The following is a 23,721-nucleotide window of genomic DNA, read 5'->3' on the forward strand; positions in this document are numbered from 1 at the left end:
AAATAGGCATGATAACGGAATTTCACCTTTACCTTTAAACAAACACTCATTTAGATCAACTCATACCCACCGATCTAGCATGAATTCGACTACGTCATCTGCCATAATTAGATGGTTATTTGCAGATTTCTTAGTTGTATTTGACAGTTTTGTAAGAAGTCGTCAGTTCGAACGTCTTGAGTAGCGACCAACAAACCAATCAGAGGCGAGGATTGCAATAAGCTAATATTCTATTTTCATTAATTTACCAGAGTTATGTTATGATCAGGTTTACAGCACTATATTTAATCAAGGGGTAACCAGGATTATGTTAACTAACGTAGACAATATCCAAGATAATATTAGCAAATTGTTGACCAGGAAATGTTCACCAGGTTGTTTTTAGAGTGTAGGAGAATTTAAGTGTATGAATATTAATGAAAAGAACAAAATAAAGTCATGAAATGGAACATATGTTAATCATTTGATGGAATATGATTCCTATGACTGTGACATACAGTGACATCAAGCTTGAGTGGAAAACTTGATCTTAACTTTTTATATTACATGCACTGTTTTAACACCAGTGACCTCACAAGCACAAAATGCTCTACACTCCCTTATTCTTGTACATTTTATTTGGCCAGCCATGTCATATACCACACTGCAAGAATTCTCATGCACCTATGCACTGATTTCGATATTCCAGGTTAAAGGCATAGATTGCCTTGAAACAAACATCGTATATGTAAAGGGGTTCAACTGAACTTGACTGTACTGAACTGAAGTAACAAAAACTTAACTTAACATATAACTCTGTTTTTCGCACCAGTGACTTCACCAGGCTGTAAACTCTCTTATCGTTGTGCATTTGGCCAGGCATGTCAAATATCACACTTTGTAAGAATTTCCCACGCACTTATGACCTAATTTTGGCATACCAGGTTAAAGATAGATATTTCCTTGAAGCAAACATCAGGAGACATGTTTGACTTAACATCTTTTGTTAAATTATCACGAAAGCTTGTTGTGGCGGGATCCGTGAAAAGAACGTGAAGCTATGCACGATGAATTTATATGTTTGCCAGGTAATGGTCCAAATGGATGCTCTCCTAGAGTATAAATTAAATTATAGTGAGGTACTATGATAGCCAATGTAGATGTAGGAATACAATCTGCCCATATTTTCAATGTCCTACAGTTGTTAATTGATAAAGACACCCCCCTGTCCCCCTTCAGCCAGACACAAATGTAATTTAGCTTCTTCTTGCTTGGAGTATATTGTAGGTTATGTTTTATGGGGGATTTACAATGGTGATTAAACATCAAAGGTTATGTGCATTGTGCAGGGAAGCACATACCTTCCCATTTACTGACAGGTCCTGGACCAGTTTGTCATTTATGGAGGTTTATTCAATATCATCAAACGAAAACTTAAAAGCAATATATTCATATATTTTAATATCATGTGTTACTTCAATATTCCATCCCATTACATTAGATATATGCACTGAGATGGAATCAGCCAATGCAAAAACTTCGCCTGAAAAAATCCATACCTTTCAATTAGAAGCGATCAGTGTCAAATTTACACTCTGGCAAATAATTGAAAGGAGCTTGTAACAATTTAAGTAAACTTCAAGTTAATTGTGTAAAAAATAACGTGCCCTCACAACTTGTGATAACCTACAAGCTGTAGCAAGAGTGCTTCCAGGAATTTCTTGTACTGTAGTTTATGCCTTAAGTAAAATTGGAAAACAAGTCTTTGGTTTATTTTTCCGAGAATCATATTCTAAACAACATGAAATTGTCATCAATCTATCAAAGAATATTGGTGAGGTACTAGCATGCCATTCAAACCATCTTGCCGCCTTAAAAATATAAAATCTTGGACACTAAAAATACACAAAAGCAGAATACGCCTTCACACTGGACACTCTTCCTCCTTTACCCTTTCTTCATTCAGAGAAAACAAAAGGGAGAAGATTAATGTCAGGATTCTTCTGATCCTAGAAATCCATAGTTCCACATATGTAAATATGACTGACAACCCCAATTGTAAGGAGTGTGAAAACTATGTAGTTTTGTTTTGGTATAAGGTTGGTATTATTATCACAATTCCATACTTAGTACGTTAGCATTGCACACAACAAACAACCATTTTTTGTACCATTTTACCAGTTTGAACAGATATACGATAATGTTGTGTGTTAAGCCGATTAAGAGACTGTTTAGACCTATAAAACTATACCTTGTACCGATGTCCAACACCCAAACTAGCAACGTCATCTTTTGAGATAAAAACAACCCCTAAGGAATGACATAAATAATAATCATTCTAACTAATCACACAAACTGGGTAACAGCATTTTCATTTACTTGCAGACAAATCCTCAACGCTTTTGAACTGGATTTCTTGTTCTTTATCAAGAAGAACTCACTTCAAAAACGACTGCTAACACATGTCCACTTTGAGTATAAAAGTTTTCCCGTGAGGAATAAATGACATCAAATCTTTCTCAGTCTGTTAAGACATTAGATACACCGAAAATATATGACTCAACATTTAAATGAAATATAAAAGGAAATTACTAGTACTCCAATGCGCCCTCTCGTTTTATCAGAAGAAAGGCGCTATAATGCCAAAGGCAACTACATTTTTATAACGATCACCAAAATGCTCTAGATGGCCCACGGATTTTTCTGCCTCATATGAGTATATTTGTAATACAAATCTTCCCTTACAACAAATAAACAGGGGCTCAGAAAGGTAACCTGGAGATAATATCCCTTCTTGATTGACATTCAAATTCAGTTAAGATTTATATTGCCAATATCCCTCCTAATGCAATCAACCTTTGTGATTCGTAAATTCCAGTCATGTGGTGTTACAAAGATTGGGGAATAGAACGAGACGATGGTTCAGGGGTTATATGGAGGATAGTTGTACACTCAAAAGTTACTATTGCAGGCTATTTTTGGGGTGTCAGTTCTTTTACACGTGATTAATCGATACCATACATATTTACATGCAACCAATGACCTTGCATTGATTTTGAGTGTTTTTTTACTTTTTCGATAAAAAAAGAGGGATTTATAGAGAAATGGAAGTCAAAGACATGGAGAGAGACTAAGAACGCAAGAAACTTTAACAGACAGTCCCCCTTTACAAAAATATAACAATTAAATAAAGAAAGAAAAAAGAAAGTTAAACAGCAAACTCTAATTAAGCCATAATTCATGATAAAATCATGTTTAATGATCGTTTACGAGATAACATTGTTTTATCATTTTCTATGGACTCTTACAGGTTGTTTCTTGTAGGTTGTTGGTTGTTAATTGTCGATTGTTGCTTGTTGTTTGGTCCTTGAAGGTTGTCTTGAAGGTTGTTTCAAATAAATATGCCTGTGTAAAGAAGAGTTCAATGAAAAATATTGATATATTTGTCGGTTTTTGGTTGTTGTTTGTTGTTGGTTGGTTCTTGAAGGTTGTGTTGAAAGTTGTCTCAAAGAAATATGCCTGTGTAAAGAAGAGTTCAATGGAAAATATTGATGTCAGATGTATCAATATGGAGCTTATAGGCATTTTTAGTGTAATGGCTATGTACATTAAGTGTAAAAAAGTGTAAAATTAGTCCTAAGTCACAAATCATGGGACGAGATCTGTGAACATATTGTATATGAAATCCAACCAGCTCCAAAGCAGCTTGATACTTGAATTTAGGTATGTAATAGTCTCATCTTTCCTGGACTTAGCGTGTATGGAAATTCGGTTAAAATTTCTGGCATTTTTTTTACCACCATCATTTATCCACTGTGGCTTCAATTCTACCGTTTCAAGAATATACTGCTGGAACTGCTCAGGATTGTCTTCCAGTGTGTGTATTTTTTCAGCTTCTAAATCTTCTCGACTGGTTTCTCATGTCCTGTTTAAAAATACCCCAAACACACAACACTTCGCTAAAACCACTCACGGACAATGAAATGGATTTCAGTCGTAAGAGTGAGCTCAATTATGGGACTGCAGACATAGTTCAACTCTGTTTTTGAAAATATGAATCTAAAATGTCTACTATTACACGACTAACAGTGGTCAAAATCAGCTAATGATTGTTAACAGGCTTTAAAAATCACAATGGTAAGTATTTGGTCTGCGTATGGTAAAACTTACTGAATGGAGACTCGATGCTTTCAAGGAGAACCTGTACTGCAATCTTTTATTTCATGGGGAAAATTGAATGACAATATTTTCACACGTTCATTGCATTCTTGCATTGTAGAGAGGATAACAGAAGTTGGATGTGAAGAATTATGTAAATGTCCAATAAATAATACAGCTGACCTTTGTGTACCACCATTGATATGGTAACAATCATATTCTTCCCTTTCAAAGCAGCTTGGTTTATGTCAATATTACCATCAGAATCATGTTCATCAAATTTACGGCAGTTTTCTATGCTCTCCCAGCTTCTGTGTGTGGTTAATTGTCTGTCCGATCTGCGTGACATTTCGGTAAATGGTGTTTGTATGATAAAATCATGGAAAGAAGTTACAAACAAAATTCACTTCCATTAATATCAATTCATAGTGCCTTATGGAGGTGCTTCTTTTATTTTTGCACTTCTGTGAAATGCTAGCATTATTTCACAATATTATCTATGCATCTACTGTAAGCTTACAATATTTGTTAAGCAAAAGTAAACTTTTAATCAATTGACAGCTTGTTTGTTTTAAAAGAGAAATAATTCGCACCCCTTCTAAGTTTTGGGTCGATTTTCTAATTGGCCTGATTTACAATTTACCTTGATGTACTGTGATTTCTGTTGAAGCTAAATATGTACAAATACTTTGCGTTCTAATATCTACCCGCAGCATACTCTCCAAAGGCATTCCACACTTCAATGCTTCTAAGTTATTTCTGTTGGCCTACATTCCTGCACTATTGTTAATTAAACTTGAAACCGAAAATTCCCTTTACGTTAGGTAACCATAGACAATGTGTCAACCATCAACACACCATTATCAACAAACCCCATAGCCTACATGGTGTAAAGCAGCACAACTGAGCTTGGTCTAGTTAGCATTTGCATCATTCTCATAGGGGTAGGTCTACATATGACACTTGTTTCCATGAAAATTTCATCGCGAATATTCTTCGCTGGTTGTCACTGCATCTTGGATATGAGCCACCCGACCCTGGTACTTTTACATCACTCCATAAGTAAAGGCATTATGCCGATTCCCAGTTTAGTCAAAATGGGTATATAGCTTAGTTATGAAAAGATACCGCAAATATGGTTCTAATTTTCTTACATTATGTAAGAAACGAGATTAATACACAAGTAAGGTAGTAGCTGTTGAAAATCAGAGGTTATGTAACTTAAGTTAGCTGACGTTTACCTTACATGTGTTCTAGTTTTACCTGACTTATCTTACACATTAGGTTTTTACATTTCGGTTTGTGAGTTTAGGTAATGACGTCACATACCTAGGTCACGAGCCAATAAAAGGGGAGGTTTTGCTAAAAGCAGCAGAGTCAGAGTCAATTTTGAAAATCCAATTAAGTGTGTTTTTAACTTAATATCAGTTTAATTCTCAAATGTTTTTTGAGTGGATATAAGTTTAGATGATGATCATAGTGAAATAATTAATGTTAATATACTCTGTTAGGAAATATAGTAGTCCAGTTGTATTTCTTTACCAATTTTAATTCTTGAGAATTTACCCTAAAAATCAATGAAAATGGCTGGATTACATATAAATTTAGAGACCATTAGATCAGTTCTTAACACTCAATACAAACTTCAATGTAAAAATATAAGACTTTATGGCACAGAATAACATATGTTTACAGTGTAATATAAAATGGACAAATGGTGTTGAATGTTATCCAATTGGACTATGTCGTATATAAGTCTATATGAAGATGTTTTTGAGGAGTTATTGAAACTAGTGAACGATTGGTTAACATTACATTTAGACACTCATGCACATGTACAGGAGCATAAACTGGGTTACGTGGGAGTTGCCTTGGTCTAGCATAACATGCAGTTACAAATACTACGGGATATAAATTATCATTAGTCCTACTTTAGTGGCGATTAATCTTCATAGAAATTTATGGGGCTTAAGTACAAATGAATGCCTTGACTTAAAGGGATGTAATGTAAAACTAACACTAATATACACACTGTACATATACAATTGGTTGAATTAGAAGACTTTACTATAGAATTAATTTCAACCACTACATAGATGTATGTACAGTACAAAACTGTACTGGGTGTACATGTACAGTGTGTTAGTGTTGTTTAAACATAGTCTTCTGGCACTCATGGCACTCCGTACATATACACTCAGTACAGTGTATGTACTGTACACACTGTAGATACATACAAAGTCTTCTAATTAAATGAATTCAACCAGGAGCAGACAAGTTCATTGCAAATAGTATGTTTTCTTATATGAAATTAAAAACTGCACAGTATTGAACCGAATGACCTTGAAGTACAGTACAATACCCAGGCTCAAAACACATGTGGAACATCGAAACACGCAAAAACGTTTTTTGTAAAAATCCCAAACTTTGAGGATTTTTCATTTCAAAATAAGGCAAAACACCCTCCTGAAATTTTTTGTACAAACAGGGTGGTACTATATCTCTTCCAGAAAAAATTATCAATTTTTTTAATTTGACGCGTTTTGAGTTATTGGCCGTCAAAAACGACCTCTTTTGTACATCGGGGCAACTTAACAACTTCATAAATTAATATTGAGAATAGCTAGAGCCCTGAAAGTTGTTAATGTGTAAGAACTTTATACTTATTAATAAAGAATAAACCCTGACACCTCTAACATGGTTACTTTGGTAAAAAATTGGCATCAAAACCCCTACCTCATGCTGAATCGCAGCATGAAATAGCAACTTTAGAGTTGCACAACTTGCAAACATATTATAGGAAAGCATTGTAATCATTATTTGTAATATTTGTAGTAGACATAATAATCTCTGAAAGAATCAAGTACCCTGAAGCAATGTTTTATGAGCAATTCATCACTAAAAATAGCACATTTTTTAGTGAAAAGTACAAAAATCAAATATTTTGACACTTTTAAGTTGACCTAAATCCACAAGAGAATATTTTTGTAGCCTATTTTTTTAATTTTTTTATTTCTTTTCCTGTTCTATGGGATAGACTCTGTAGGCATCTGTAATAGAAAGGTAGTGGAATGTTCAATTGCTGAGAAATGAGACCTCAAAAGTCAAGAAAATGCCAAAACGCCATGGTGGCGACAATTTGCTGAATTTCAAAGTGTGATAAATCGGCCAATTGTAAAGCAATGCAACTGAAATTTTCAGAATATGCTTATTTTATGGTGGTCTAATCATACAATAAATTTGGGAATTTTTGGAAAGGGTGCAGCAACAGTCATCCGTGATTTGACACGGAATGACCCAGCTTTATGATTGCTGGTTTAGTCTTAAATGGATAAGTATGTTAATAGCTGAAATATTTACCTTTCTTTAACCAACCTCAGTCGTCTGAAGTCATTGCACCATACATGTCATGTCAGATATGTATTACCCTCTAGAAATTGCAACTTAAAGCAGTATATGTTTGGTCGTTAAAGCAGTATATAGTAAATATTATTTTGTTTAGTATTAAGACGTGCTATAGGTTGTTTAGACATGCCAATGACGTTATTGTCCCAACTATACTTGTAATTTGAATATTATTCTGCGTTGGACACCACTGCTCGTTGAATTGTTAATATGTTATAATGATGTTTATTGCATGATTCCTTTTGGAATTGGTTTTAGGTGATGATAATATTGTTCCTATAGGATGTGTAAATATTGCATAGTTATTTTATTTTCCTCGTTAATGTTTTCTCTTCTTTACAGGCGGCATGAAGTCCGGTGAATATTCATATCCACTGTCCTCATGGTTTTGATTTTGCTCTCTGTTTATTAGTTGCATGGTTAGATACATGGCGCCACCGAATAACAGTAATACAATATCGAAAAATTGAATTTCTTTGTGTATTTTGTGGACACATTTTTCCACACTGAAGAGCCAACGTTATCATCAACTTAACCTTAGAGGAACGTTTTTAATTATATCATATTTTAAAGAGAATATTTTGAGGTTAGCAGCAGCTGTAGAAAAGTCATTTTCCTTAAAATCAATTTTCTTGAACTGTTACATCTAAATACTAATTGTTTTTCGTTCAAACCCATTCTTCATTTAAGGAATCAAGAGAGTATACGTAGATCTTTTTTTATTAATCTTTGCATGTTAATTTCAATGAAGTGACAGAATGGTTTCTAAAGTCCGGTGGAAGACAACTACCTGCAAATGGTTCTCTATGTACGTATGCAAACCGCTTAGAAGAAACATCCTATGGTTAGCCAGAATGATAGATCGATATCAAATTTAGAGTGTACAAGAAACAACTAATTAAAGTATTAATGAGATTTATGTATTTCGAGTACACCAACCCCTCATATATCGGTTCATTCCTATCATGAATTTGACTTACTTAGATACTGCATCATGTGAAGATATACATAATTGCTGTCATAAAAGCATTTGTTCCATTTCTTGAGTAATAAAGTACAAAAAATGATGAAGGACATGTCTTGATCTACCACCCCCCCCCCCCCCTTCTCTATCACTCTCTCAACCCAGTCGTGCAGCCTGAATGAAAAATATATATAAAACATTTCATTCAAATTTCACACAATTGTTTTTGCAATTTTAAAGTTACATTATATATGTTAAATGTGAAGAATCATGATGACTTCTTTTCAATTTATATTTCCTTCTAGTTCTTGCGCGACAGCCTGAAATCCCGCGTTTCTCAGTGCATCGATTAAGATCCTTCTCGTGGCTTGTTGCCCGTTCCTTCTTTGCCACCTGATGAGCATCTGTAATGCAGTCTCCTCGATACCTCCCCTGCCTGCTCCATAATTATTTGCATCAATATTACAAATTTCATGTTCTCCAAATCCGAGATACCTCGCTACACTCCTCCAATCGTTGGCGATTCTAGGGGCAATCTCCTGGCAAACATAAGAATCAAAGTTCGTCGTGTGTCTCCATGACGACCTTAACTGACAGCCAAATACAGGAGTAATTAATGGCTTATGGGGCTGAAAACTATATTTCTTGTCAAAATGTATTGAACAATTAATTATACAATCCGTAGTAGATGTATCACTAGGCCTTGTTCGTTTGCAATACGGTAGTATAAGCGAATATAGTGCATCGCCGCTAACTGGTATGATCGACAGTATATTTGCCAGGTTACTTAGACATTTGAATACCACACAAAATCATATTATTTATATTCATCACGAAAACCCAACATAAGTTTTAATTAAATTGACCGATAATTAGCAACTGATTAATGTATTCAATTAAAAAGGGAAATAACGATTTCTGTCGAAAAACTAGTACATTGGCTAGAATCAATACCTTGATTTGTGTCAGGAAAATTTACTCGTTAAAATTCTGCTTATACAGGAAACTTGGTCGAGTAACAAATGTTTTGTTTGTATTAACTAACCCGTAGCTCATTTTCATTGACCGGCTCTCCGAGAGCCTGTTCGAACATATCCTGATCCTGAGCGGCTTGGTTCACGTTTGCCATGTTTGGCCGTAAGCTGCAAATGACAAAGGTGAAGGTACAATAAAAATTACCATACTATATTTTATACAAATTATATTGTCGAAGTAACATGATTATCACAATAAGGCAACCTTGTGGATTGTGTGTTCCCGAAACAGAACGCTTCGTAGTGAGTTACAAATGATTATTCCGTATGTAACGTTCTAGTGAACGGCTGGATCTAGAAAGGCATGAATAAAATAACTTAACTGGGAAATTATTATCTATAAAAAATATTATAAATATATAATATAATAAAATATTATTTCATAATATTTTGGGTCTCGCTTCTAGTGAGTAGCCGAACGCCACCGTTGAGATTCGGACTGTTGAGGTGGTTTGCAATTGGTTGGCTAACCTTGTTGTATCAAGAGGGCCAGAGGTTCAAGATCGAATAACCAAAGACAGTAGTTTGGCCATTACGCGATACCCAAAATGACAACATGGCTAAATCAGTCAAGCCCTTGTAAGATACCAGACTCAAGTTAGGGCAAAGTTTTAGGGACAAAGGTTACAGAAATTCTCTGTAAAGACAAGGTGGATGGACTTCAAAATAGGTGGGAATGTTCTTTGATTGAGCCTCCGTGACTAATGATATCACTTCGTCGAAAGTGACAGGCCATTTAACCAAAAATAGCATTTTGACCATGACGTTAATATAATTAATACGGGCATTAAATATAATTAATACGGGTATTAAATAGAATTAATACGGGCATTAAAAAGACCAATCATATCAGCAGGATTCTCACTTGCTCATCTGATCGCCAACCTTCAACTTACGTTCATCGCACTATTTTGCAGTCTTGGAACCCCCCCCCCCCCCCAAAAAAAAAATGGATCGTTTGCCTCTCATAATTCGAGCTCAACGTAACCTAAATGAATCCTTAAATAGCATTACCATCATGAGTGAATTTATTTCACATTTTTCGGAAACGTAAGTTGAAAACAAACTTTCTTTAACCTAGGCTTCAAGTTTTAGTGGCTAAATGAATGTGGTTTGCTACCGAGTACCAGAAGACAACATACTGGTAAAACATCGGAATGGGATTGAGGGTCAACATTTGTCAATAACCTACAAGTACCGTTCGCTTCCCGACGAAAATCATGCAAAAATTGTTCTTTGTTTGTCGTGCGTACCATTGCGTTGTATGTTGTACCTTGCTTGCTAGCTACAACTGCACTGCTTTAACGCTGGGGGATTAACACTAGCTCAGAGCGTGGTAAAAAAAATCGCTGGTGTGATTGGTCAATTTAATATCTGTATTAATTCTATTTAATGCGAGTATTAATTATATTTAATGCCCGTATTAATTATATTTAATGCCCGTATTAATTATATTTAATACCGGTAATAATTTTAATTCGTATCATCAATTATTTCCCGTATGGCCTACCATATACGCGAGACCTTTGGCAATTTTTACAACAACCGACAAACAATTACGGAACCAGCCGATACTCATAGCTGGTACATGAACAGCAGTTACTGTACAAGCAATGAGTATCGGGTGACGGAACGTACTAATCAGATTGCAGAGAGAGAATCCAATGTCGCATATACTTGGGGACTTCAACAGAGACTGTGTCAAATCTCTTGAAGGTATGCGATACAACCACGAAGTCGATTTCATCGCATGCCCTCAATCTAACTCTATATGATAGACTCTGTATTCGTCTAAGATAGCTGTTATTAAGTCATACAGCCACCGTCAATATCTACTGTCGATCAGTTCAGCATAACTGTTATACCTAAATTCACAGAAAAGCATCGTGGATGTACAAAAAACAGAAGATGAAATCAGAGAGATACCTGTCGCAGGAGCATATCAGTGAGGGCATCGTGGTCAAGTGGTTACGGCAGTGAACCTGTGATCTAAGGCTTGCAGGTTCGAGTCCTGGTCAGATCATTTATGGTTTGTCCTTGGGAAAGGCATTTTATCTCCATTGTCTCTCTTCCCCAGATGTTTAAATGGGGACATGTGATATAATGTGCCAGTTGGGCGCTGTTTAGCTGATGACATGTGGAGGGATTTGCTTCTTTGTTTGACAGGTTTTCGATGACCATGGTAATGTTTTCATGCGCCTTGAGCACCGATATCGCCTTATAAATCCTCAGTATTATTATTATTATTATGCAAAAAAAATAGCTCGAACATCCTTGATAAACTGACTGCAGTAACCTCTGAACATATATAATTCGTCAGCGATTTATGTGTACCAAAGAGAGTAGCATCCGTATCTGAAACAATGACACGGTTTCCAACAGATCAAAGAATAAAAGCTTTATTTCAGGAGAAGAAAATGGCAATTGATTCAAGAGACAAAACTTTTTAAAAGTTCAAACCAATGTCATTTGCATAGCCCCTGGAAAAATGATGTAACATCCCAAATACACAAGGTTTAAACTCCTTCCTCACTTAATGAATTCAGACCTTCTAATGTATCTTGCCAGCATAGGTTTTAACTATATGCACAAGATTTGATTACCATGTTCACCAAAAGCACATTTAAATGTTATCTTTCTTGATTCTTCCAGTGCTTCAAAACTGTACTACCTAAGAAGTTACTCTCGTGATTTACATACCTTGATAAAGATACCTCGTTTATGCACTGGCTGGCTGATTTCATGAAAGGGTGGTCAAGGCAAATAAAATTGTTAAAGGGTTTATTTGACAAATGTGAAATAATTGTTGGGGTCTCAGTAGAGTGTCATTATCACCACTGTTATTTTAATATAGCAATATTATTGTTCTGTCATCAAATACGCAAACACCACTGTAATCTCCGGTAGAATATCTAAATCATCACATTACGTGGATTAGGGTAATTAAGAATCTGCTGTATCTCACATTGTCACTGTCCGTGATAAACATAATTTTATTACTACTGAACCCCCAAAAACCTAAAGATTTTTTGGGGGAAATACTGATATCAAACATGAAATCAAAACAGAGAAATAAATCTATGCTGCAAACATCTTATGTTAGCGTTCAAATAAGTTAGCGCATACATCACCGGCTACAGTACTCCTGCATTAAAACGGTTTCCCATGTTACATGTATTCTATTGAGACGACAATGTGGACCCTCCTTATGTTTATGAAAGTAAGCTTTCCCAAGTTCCATGAAATGCTGCAGAGTCGGTAAATGTAGATTTTTTTTCGAATAATGTCCTATAGGCATTTGAATGTAAGGAAAACGTTACTAAAGTATGCTACTTTTCCTTCGCTTTAGCAATATACTAACCTTAGACCGGAACATTATTACAGCAGACGACCATGAGCCTAGGTTATTGAACAACAGGTCTCACTAATCAAATAGACATATTTTCAATTGTTATATGTGTTTAACAGCGCAATTTCAAGTCAGTTGTATTCATTTATGTTACATATGAACAAGGGAGTGGCCTTAGTTGGTCCAGCACTGGCTATTGTTGAGATCCATTTTAAGGCATATGGAATGTTGGATACGAACATATAGTCGACACAGTGTGTTAAGGTATAGTCGCCCTCTTAATATACCTACATGTAACACACAAAGTTTGCCTACTTCAACGGGTGAATCTCGAATTATGTAGGGATACTTGTCTATGCCATTTCGAACATAATGATTTGAAAAATAGTCTAGTATGCATTTAAATGACATAAAAATGTCTACCATACAGAGGATTCCTATTATCTTAGGGCTGTTAAATAGTTTTTACTATGATTCAGTGTGATTCAGTGTGGACTTAGAGCTTGGCGTCTATTGTTGAGAAAAAAAGGAAACAGTCAACAGACCCTTTTTTTTTTTGCCTTCCATTTATAATCTTAGGAGAATGAAAATACATTATTCTTTATTTCAATATTTACCAGTCTCGTCCATCCTCCGTGTTTTCCCAGACCCCTAATTGACCTCTGAGCTTGAGTCACCCCACCTGTGGTCAAGGTGACCGCAGGTTAGTGCATAAGGAACTCTCTGACTTGCACAATAACCGAAATTTATAGCTTGGTGGATTATTTTCTACTCAATGACCAAACTAGAAACCATGTGAACCATGTGTTCGCTGTAGGTCTACCTTATTAACATTATGATGGGAAATGTCCTCAAAGTGCTGTGCAATTATGTAATTTAAAATTATTTATTGATGAAAACAGCTCGTCATCAATGTAGCACAGACAAGAGCCGCCATTTTGTTATAACGCGCCATTTTGGCTTGGTTCTGCAACTTTGGTGAATGCATATTTTCAATATGTTTGTCCCAAGGTACTTGTCTGTTGGAAGCTGCCCAAACATATTCTTTTGCAACTACTTTGAGGTTGACTTATTTTTGTGACAGACTGTGTTGACTAAAAACCTGGTTTGCAGCTCAAGTCTTAATGTGATGTTTTCACAGTAGGTAAAAAAAGGTTGTCGGTTTTTCGTTAATCTATCCGTTCAGTTTGCCTCCTCATAAACGTATAGAGTGACCTGTGTGATCATAGCAATTATGGTATACAGATATATCCTCAGACACAAGATGTAATCTAAAGATATTTGGAGAAATTCGACGTGAAATATCAGTTAATTACCAAGAAAGTATAAGAAAACTTACAACGGTGGGCGTGTTCAGTGAAGGTCTGGACTCGACGATCTCCCAGGTATAGTGTAGTGAATATAACTAGTCTGTTTGCGTGACTGTATAAAGATTACATACTGTGAGTGTGACATTGACAGTGTAGATTTTTGTCAGCAACACATTTTATTTACGGAGCTTTTAAAGTGCCAACGAGATATATTTTAGGTGAATTATCTTAATATTCGTGCACTACGATATTAAAATATTGGGACACGAGATGTTAATATCTCAGTATCTAAACGTTCTTATGTTGAAGTATTTAGATACAAGATATTAATATCCTTATATTTGTACATCCAGATATTGTAAATATTTATATACGATAACATTAAGAAATGTAACTGACCTGTATTGGTCCATTGCGATGCGGGTCATTCTGGTAGGTAAACAACATCAGGTTTTGAAACAGTTGTGTTATTCTTCAAGGTTAACTAAGACTTTCAATTGCAACAAAAAAAATGCCCATTTTTATTGATGTGTAGTAAGAATGGAAATGAATAATAAGTGAGTGTGAAAATATGTTCCATAATCATGGCATATTATTTAACCAGCTGAGAAGTTAATGGGTGTGGTATCTGTTACAACTGAACGTGTTCAAAACAGAAAACTGAAGAGCAGAAAGTTAGTATTAAGATATCGTATCTAAATATTTTACTATCTTAATGTACAGATATTAGCATATTAAGATCTCGAATCTTAATATTTGAATATTATAAGGAACAGATATTGAGCTACTAAGATACCGTATTTAAATATTTCAATATCTTAATATGCAGAAATTATCATATTAAGATCAGGTATCTTAATATTTCAATATTTAATGTACAGGTGTTACACTATTAAGATATCTAAATATTTCAATATGTTCAGATATTGAGAAATAAAGATCTTGTATCTCATGATCTTGTATTAACATCTCGTATCTTAATATTTTAATCTTAATGCACAAATATTAAGATAAGTCACCTAAAATATATTAATATCTCGTTGTCAATATAAAAGCTCCGTAGTATTCTACTCAGTGTAAACACAGTTTATCAATTGTTACTAACTTGGACACGGAAAGAGAGTGACAGTGCTACGAAAACGGCTGATTTCTTGCGTTCTAAACATGTTAACCGGATAGATCTATATGACGAAATGGAACGCTGACTCTGATTAATCTAGATTATTCGCTTCTTCGCCTAGACCCATATTACTGAAAAAAAATCATGCAGTATATTTACAACACATGCAGTATACTTTCAACACATGAGGAATCCCATCCGCTATACTAACTTTAAATGTGAGTAACAATACTAGTTTATAATGAGTGTATCTACTCAGAAGCATAGTACAATTATGCCTACTCGGATATACGAGTTCTCAGTTCCATCCGCTGTTGCACCCGCTATGTGAGTTACGTTACTCACCTTAAGTAAAATTACTCAGGACAGTTTAAAGATACACATACAGATCATAAATGAGTTTGTTTTCTATTCACGAACAGAGGAACAAGAAAAGCATCTTGGACAGTAATGATGGGTTAAGAGATCATTAGCATAAAGAAAACTTATAATGGTAGCCACAAATACAAGATGACAAGTTAGGGTATCAGTTTGGACTGCCTGTGGTACTGTAAACCTGAAACAAGAAAGTATGTTAGATATAAAAAGTTATGTCTATAGTTAATGAAACACTGAAAACAAACGTTACTTCTGTGGCACACATTCCAGCATTGCACATATGAAACTGCAATGGCAGAGGATTTGACAATACAATTAATGCAGCAAAATTTGTTTTGAACATGAAACACAAAAAATCTGATAATTTCCATAAGTTGCCCTATTTTCGTTTCTACTCTATCATGATAATTTCACCCTTTGTGGTTTCCCAATGAAAACAAGTTAGCATTTGGAATAGCAGATACAATATGCTGATACAAGTGTCATTCAGTTAATATATTCGAATAGTAGAGAAATTTCAATTATTGAATTAAATTTCATGCAAGTAATCCCAGCGAGCTTTTATACTCTTGTTACAATATCAATCAACAGATATAAGAAGACCATGCATCCACTAAAACCACTATGCCAATGTGCAAAGTGGCTCTGCTGCCATTCTGTATGTCAGTCATTTTAAGAATCTTACTGGTTGATACAGTTTCCTTGTTGAGAAAACCATGGTCAGTCGCAAATCTAAGATTGTGTCAACTGCTAAACAGACTCTTCATGTTAGTTCTAGTTTGCTCACAGCTCTTGTGGGCACCGATCAATCTCTCATGACTGAAGTCCTAATGTATATTTTGGGTAAAACTGAAAACAATTTCAGATATCATATCTCCACAATTGTAACAGTTAGTTTGTATCAGTAGATTCTGGTTTAATTTTTCTTACGATCAATAATTTATTTCTTGGTATTTCAAATCGCTTTCATGTTTTTACTGTGAACATTTTTCTTGACAAATTTCTAAACATCAATTTAACTTGGCATATAAAATGTTCTATTAATTGCATTCTTGAAAAGTGATATAAGAGTACTGTTTTTTTCTAATGACTAAGAACCGGTAACACTCGCATTACCGGTACTTGAAAGATGCCTATATTAACTTTAGAGTCATACCTAAAGACCTCACATTTCCTTACTATAGTAAAATACGTTGTAGTACATGGATTCACCGATTTCATTTCGGTTCATGTCGGATGATCATTTACAATAATAATGTGATCTTTCGAAGTAAGAAACTGAAGGACTAAAGCCTTTCATCGATCACTTAACCCACCTAATTTTGCAGTAGATCTGACATACTTCTTGTGTTGGATCCAAGCTTAGGCGACTCCAAATTATTTAAATCGAGTACTTGCGATTGTAAGAGTCACAACCCAGAAAAAAAATGGCTTAAACAAACGTGATTTCAACAGCTTAGCATAAAAATTATTCAACATGAATTGTAAGAAAATGTTTTTCCCTGTATAGCTGTAACTTTAGAAATCACTTTAAATGCAACAAGTTTCAAGTTACTATCTTCAAAGGTTTGCTATCACGACTGAAACAAATTGTTAGTTTATTTTTATTAAACCCACAAATTCAACAAGTGGGGAAGACCACTTGCATTTTGACAACCAGATAGGTATACATCGCACAGTATGTAAGCTTTGCATGCGTGCGGCAAACTCAACGAACAAACTACTGTAGCCTTCTTCTAAAGCAAAATTATACACAGGAATCACAGGCTGTAGCCATAAACCTTTTGTTCAAATGAGCATCGTCAATCGAAAAATAGTAAAGTGCATGTAGAGTTCATTTCATTGTATTGTTACTAGTCTTAGGGCAGAAAATTTCCTATGAATACACATGTTTTATTGTTTCCATTGTTAGTGTGCCCCGATCGCACACATCAGTGCACAGTTAAAACGCCACACCTCAGTTTTGTGTGTCAATATGCATTCTTAGGCTATAATACTTCAGCAAAGCGATATGGCTACTGTAGTAGCGCAGCAAGATGCACCTTCTGATTGGAAATTAAAATCCAAAATAATCCCACAGCCAACAGCAAGGCAAACTGTTTTTGTAGTCATTGTGGAGCATCACCCACTTGATTACTCTTATCAACCTAATGCAACATAAAGATCTGTTTCCAACCCCTCATCAACTGTGGTTAAAATCAATAACAAATTCTACTTAGAGGAGCATACCGAATATTGTATCCATTTCAAATAGGCACATGGTATTTATCCAACTTGCCACTCCCAAATTTACAAGGGTTCATTGTTGAATTTCTGTTGACCTACCATAACCCTTGGCCACTACCATAATCACTTGGGTATATCTACCCATTATGACAAAGGAACATAGCATACACAGTGTCCATATATCCCTGCATAATAGGTTTCAATATTTGCATTTTTTTGACCGTTCACCTTCCCTATAGTCAATTACAGCATTATTGAGAAAGCTTGGTCACAAGCTTTTCTTGCGCGCCTTTATTGACCTTTAACTGTGGGAGAACAAGTCTTTGGAAATATCTGATAATTATATAACAACCAACACACACACACATTATCTAAGGCAACAACATAGAAGAATTAATGTCCTGGTCAACTGTACTTTTCACTTTAAATAATTAGGTCCACATGTGCCAAAAATTAACCAACAACTGTATTTCAAATTTGGATACATTCCGCGTTAAGGTTGTAGTGTATATTGCAATTTTAAAATTTTTGCCCCTCCCTAAACATTTGGACCAGATAAATTTTTGCGTCTGAATGTTCTAAAAATATATGGCCCAAACAAATTGGTTCAAAAATATATATGCCCAAAAAAATATTAGCCCAAATATTGAGGGACAAAATGGTCCCAAACATATTGGTCTCTACAATTTCGAGCCCAAAGAATGTGTCTCAAAATGCATTTTAGGTGGATATAAAAATTGGGCCCACCCGGCACAAAAATTAGCTTGAAATTTGCAATGTAATATTCAATGTAAAGAGTATACGTTTGACCCTAACCTCATTGATATTCATAAGGCCATTTTCAAGCACAATAGGGCACACCTTCTCATTGAACACATCTACACACCAAATATGACAATATCCATCAATCCAATGTTGAGTTATCATGGACCCAAGCATGTGTCACAGTCGCATACATACACATACACACCCAGACGCCAACCTGACTGCATTGGATCCTTTCTTCCAGCAAGGAAAGAAAAGGTTTTTCAGAACTGAGAACGAATGCAAATGTGGCAGTGAGTCCTACATTATTATATTCATTACCATATATTTCTGCTTGACACATTTTAAGCAGGAAACTTACAAGTCTCTGGAATTCCTTGCCATGAATGTGCTCTCACTCACCTGTGAACACTACCAAATGTCCCAGAGGTATTTACAACAGCTAGGTCCTTAGAATGACTCTGATTTTGGCTTTGAATATCCCAAATTTCTATGCAACATTTCAAACATTTTGACGTAACCTCGACTTATGAATTCTGCTCCAATCAAGAGTGTTTCTACTCAATGTAGAACAGTGCCAAATATGATGTTCATACCAGTTATGATAACGATGTCAGTGATTGACTTCTGCTGAACTCAAATTATATTGCCCTCTGCTGTAATCAACAGACATTTTCAACATATTACTACTATTATTTTAGTGTTACACTTAAGGTGACCTTTTATCTCCAGTTAATGAACACACAACTAATCATCCGCTACCCAATGATGATCATCTCTAAGTTTTATCAACATCCATTGAACACTGTATGAGAAGCATTTGACCATTCAAAAACGATAACCCCAAATAACCTGTATATGACATTTGACCTCTCATTGAAAACACCACTTATGTTCATACCCAATAGTCATTGTCCCAGAGCCCCAAGCAATATATATTAAATAAAAACATTTTACCGTTTTAAAGAAATAACTCTAAATCCTTCAGATGACTTATGACCTCCAATTTATAGACACCCTATATTTAAGGTTTACAAGAGAAGGTACATCAAAATACTTCACTTGTTTCCAGCAAAGATGGGTAGTTCTTAACTTCTGTTACTTGAAAGTCATCTTACCTTCAACTATGGTCCAAGTAACTGGAGATTAAAAAAAGTCTAGCCTAAGTCATGACATTCCTAGAGACAATCTAAATAATAGTATTCCAAATTGTCTGAATGCGTTCACTAATATTAAACCAGACGCCAATGAGGCAATGGTTCCGATGCCAAATGAATTTCTTCAACTGTTTTGCTGCAAAGAAGAATGTACACAATTATCATAAATATCACTCTTCTAGCTGAAATGCTATTCAAATATAAATACTTGCATACTGCCAACAACATATCTCTTTAGAACCAATGTGAGCTAAATTATGCTTACGGCTGCAAATATACAGTACTGACATTTCATTTTATTTTACAGTAATCCATGCTCATTACGCCTTTTCATGGGACCTGCGCTAGAATCAATATGGACCATCCAGTACCCATAATTTGCCAATGATGATTTAAACCCAACACACAATATAGATAATAATGCTACCACTCATGAATAATTAATGTGATGATATCATTTCCTACTGTATACTGCCATACTGCCATACCTGCATACTGCCATACATTTACACCAAATACAAGGCAACTCACGCTGAGAGTTGCAATTACAATTTTAAGAATTTTACATTAAGCCGTCTACTCATTAATATTCATGATGCACGCACAAAACAACAACCGGGATCTTCTACTACCCATGACCAAAATATATCAAGTATGATGTCCACCCACATATAGTTCTTGAGATATCATGTAAACAAGCTCGTGGTATACACACATACATACACGCGCTGACTTAACTGCAGAGGTTTGGCATCGGAACCGAAAGTTCGTCATTTACCAAGAATGATGTTAATCCAAGTTTCATGTGACTTAAGTATCATGGTCTTGATATCACGCCTTAATATCATCAATGAGAGTGTGCTTATGAGAGTAATGATAGCAATAACAGTAGTTTTTTGATGCCAATATAATTTCTAACATCTCTACCGTTCTATCTTACGTAACTATTGATGCCATATTCACCACATGGTGTGTTTTCGAAAAAATAGATCGAAAACCCCGTACAGTTCTTGGAAAGAGTTTCGTACAACAGAATTAAGTGCCGATAAATTAAATACCGCCGCACGTTAGAGCATTTTGTCAGTAAACTACACCAACAAAATGTGACAAATGTCAATAGGTAGATGAGAGTGCAATAAAAAAGTCAATAATCGTGAATAAGTAAAAAGTGCTAAAAAGCTGAAAAGGGCGCCAGCAGTCCATTTGAGTCCGTCGGGGGGGGGGGGGGGGGCATCCGCCCCTGACTGTTTGGACGCTCCGCCACTGTTGGCCGGTAGTTCTCAGCGATAGTGTTGTCTCCTTTCTTGAAAATTTGTTTTTTTTTAGCGGTTTTAAGAGCATCAGGGTACGTCCCAGAAGTGAAAACCCGATTGAAAATGTAACAGGGTATCGAGGCAATGACGCCGCGAGCAATGATGTGAGAAACATGTGTATGATGTCAGCATTTTTTACCTTTTATCATCTTCTTTGGCATTCAAGTACCTGGAAACCACCTTTCTATAAGGGTATAGTATTGCTCACTAGCTTGTTTGATCAGTTAATGCCCACTGGTTACAAGATACTGATTGGCTGTTTGTATAGTATTTATTTGTATGTAAGGGATTATGGATAATTTAAAAAAGAGTGACAAAGGCAAAGTTTGCCCGAACAGTCGAACACACAAATTCAGTAGTAAACATTATGTGTGTTGTAGTCTTGTAGAGCAGGAATTATATTATTCGACGGTCGTTAACATGCGTTTTCAGTACAGTGCGACTACTGTAGACTTCTCGGCCTATGCGCTATGTCTCGTCAGGTTTATCAGCAACTATAGCCTACTGCCGGTCCGCGGTCGAAGGGTCGTTCATGAGTGGTCATCATGGAGATTCGAGACCATTCAGACCAATGATATATTTTTCGCACATGTAATTTTTTTTGACACCCAAAATCCCAGTGGGGGGCGACTGGGGGGCGACAAGCTTTCATGGGGGCAGTCGCCCCCCCCCACGCCCCCCCCCTGTAGCTACGCCACTGAGTACAACGTCCTAAGCAAGTTAAAATCTAATACTAATTTTGAATCTATGATATTTCAACAATATATCTGTCCTTCACTGAGTCAGGAATTAACTCAAATGATAGTAAAATCAGTTCCAATGGGGTGTCAAAAGCCAGGTGGGGCCCCGGGGATAATTCTGTCAACTGACCCCATTTTTTGTTATTTCCATTTATAATCTTATGAGAATGAAAAAAAATTACCCTTTATTTCATTATTTGTCGGTCACGTCCATCCTCCGTGTTTTCCAAGCCCTCCTCCCGACCCCCCCCCCCCCTCTCTAATTGACCTCGGAGATTTAGTCACCTCTCCTGCAATCAAGGAGGCCGCCGATTTGTACATAAGGAACTCTCTGACCTGCACAATCTCTGTAATGTATAGCGTCATGGATTATTTTCTACTAAATGACAAAACAAGAAACCATGTAACGCCATGTGCATGTTTTCTCGCTAGACTACCTTATGTTAACGTAATGATGGGAAATTAATTTGCAGTTCTCAAAGCGCTGCACAGTCATGTCATTTACAATGATTTTGTGCTATTCTAATCAATTCCTACGGCTTTAAAACTGATGAACACAGCCCGTCATTGATGACACAGACAAGAGCCGCCATTTTGCTATAAAGCGCCATTTTGGCTCGGTTCTGCAATTTCGATGAATGCATATTTTCAATGTATTTGTCAAAAGGTACTTGTCTTTTGACAACCGCTAAAACATATTTTGGGGCAATTAGTTTGCAGTTGACTCATTTTTGCCACAGTTTAACTGGACTAAAAACCAACTTAAGTCTAAGTTAAAGTGATGTTTTCACAATAGGAACAATGTCCGTCCAGTTTGCCCCATAAAACGCTACACGCAATTATAACCTTTCGTGAAATCCAGGCCTACGTGATCATAATCGTTGCTTACCACAGATAGATCCTCAGACACCATAAGCAATCTAAAGATGTTAATCATAACTCGACGTGAAATATAACTTAATTACCAATAAAGTAAGAAAACTTACCACCTTGGGCGTGGTCAGTGAAGGTCTGGACTAGACAATCTCACAGGTATTGTGTAGCGAATAAACCTAGTCTGTTTGCGCGACTAGATTACAGACTGAAGCATTGTCCGTGTAGATTATCGCCAGCAACGTATCTTGTTTTACGGAGCTTTTAAAGTGCCAACGGAGACTACTATATTAATATCTTTTTAAATATAATTCACCTAAAAATATTAATATCTCGTTGGTACTTTAAATGCTCCGTAGTATTCAACCCCGCGAGAAAATCAGTTAATCAATTATTACTAACAAAGAAATAGAAACAGAAACTGTGCTATGAAAACAGCATTAGCTAATTTATTGTGATGTTAACATGTTAACCGGAAAGATCTATCCCACGCAATGGAAAGCTGATAAATCTTAACACTACCTTCTTCGCCTAGAATTACCGAATAGAATGTGACCACGTGTGACTGAAGAAAGGCTAGGAGATTTTGGTTGAAACTTGTATACTTGTAACGTGTATACTTTGTAGGCATATGAATGCATGGATCACACCTGAGTTTTATTTGAATAAAAAGTCAAAAGCAGCGCTGATTTCACTTGAGAGAAGTGCACTTCCGATCTTTTATGTAAGTGTAAAGGACTATGAGGGATTACTACTGTATACTTTTTACAGATATCTGAAGCGAAGTCACGCGATTGCGTGAACGCGTTCTTAAGATTGCGTTAGCTGGGAGAATGACTTGTTGAAGGTGCCACTTTTGCATTTGTTTCGAACGAGAAAAAAGAAGAGATGCTTTATAAAACACAAGTGAAGGTGCTTTAAACAAATAGGTTTCGCTTGAAAATTTCGGA

At 35.8% G+C, this 23,721-nt stretch overlaps 1 protein-coding gene across 4 annotated transcripts; it reads right to left on the reverse strand.

Annotated features, from left to right (window-relative positions):
* Positions 1 to 4,555: 4,555 nt before the first annotated feature.
* Positions 4,556 to 23,485, reverse strand: LOC139971743 (THO complex subunit 1-like). Of its 4 annotated transcripts, XM_071978466.1 has the most exons (5): positions 22,885 to 23,482; positions 14,599 to 14,689; positions 14,229 to 14,311; positions 9,552 to 9,648; positions 4,556 to 9,045 (listed from the first exon to the last, which is right to left on the reverse strand). In XM_071978466.1, the coding sequence occupies exons 4-5, from the start codon at positions 9,633 to 9,635 to the stop codon at positions 8,791 to 8,793; spliced, it is 339 nt and encodes a 112-aa protein (XP_071834567.1). In that variant the 5' UTR covers positions 9,636 to 9,648; positions 14,229 to 14,311; positions 14,599 to 14,689; positions 22,885 to 23,482; the 3' UTR covers positions 4,556 to 8,790. The 4 variants fall into 4 exon arrangements, with proteins under 4 accessions (XP_071834567.1, XP_071834564.1, XP_071834568.1 ...); XM_071978463.1 differs by lacking the exon at positions 14,229 to 14,311 and having other exon boundaries at positions 22,885 to 23,485; XM_071978467.1 differs by lacking the exon at positions 14,599 to 14,689.
* Positions 23,486 to 23,721: the final 236 nt, after the last annotated feature.

This window comes from Apostichopus japonicus, chromosome 8 (assembly GCF_037975245.1).
Source record: "Apostichopus japonicus isolate 1M-3 chromosome 8, ASM3797524v1, whole genome shotgun sequence".
In the NCBI taxonomy this organism is placed as follows: Eukaryota; Metazoa; Echinodermata; class Holothuroidea; order Aspidochirotida; family Stichopodidae; genus Apostichopus; species Apostichopus japonicus.

Bases quoted from the DNA above. Each gene is read 5' to 3' on its own strand.
- LOC139971743 (XM_071978463.1), bottom strand. From the start codon at position 14,627: ATGACCCGCATCGCAATGGACCAATACAG. The intron at 9,649-14,598 runs GTCAGTTACATT...TGTCATTTGCAG, and splicing joins ATCGCAATGGACCAATACAG to CTTACGGCCAAACATGGCAA. The intron at 9,046-9,551 runs GTTAGTTAATAC...TATGTTTGCCAG, and splicing joins TCAATGAAAATGAGCTACGG to GAGATTGCCCCTAGAATCGC.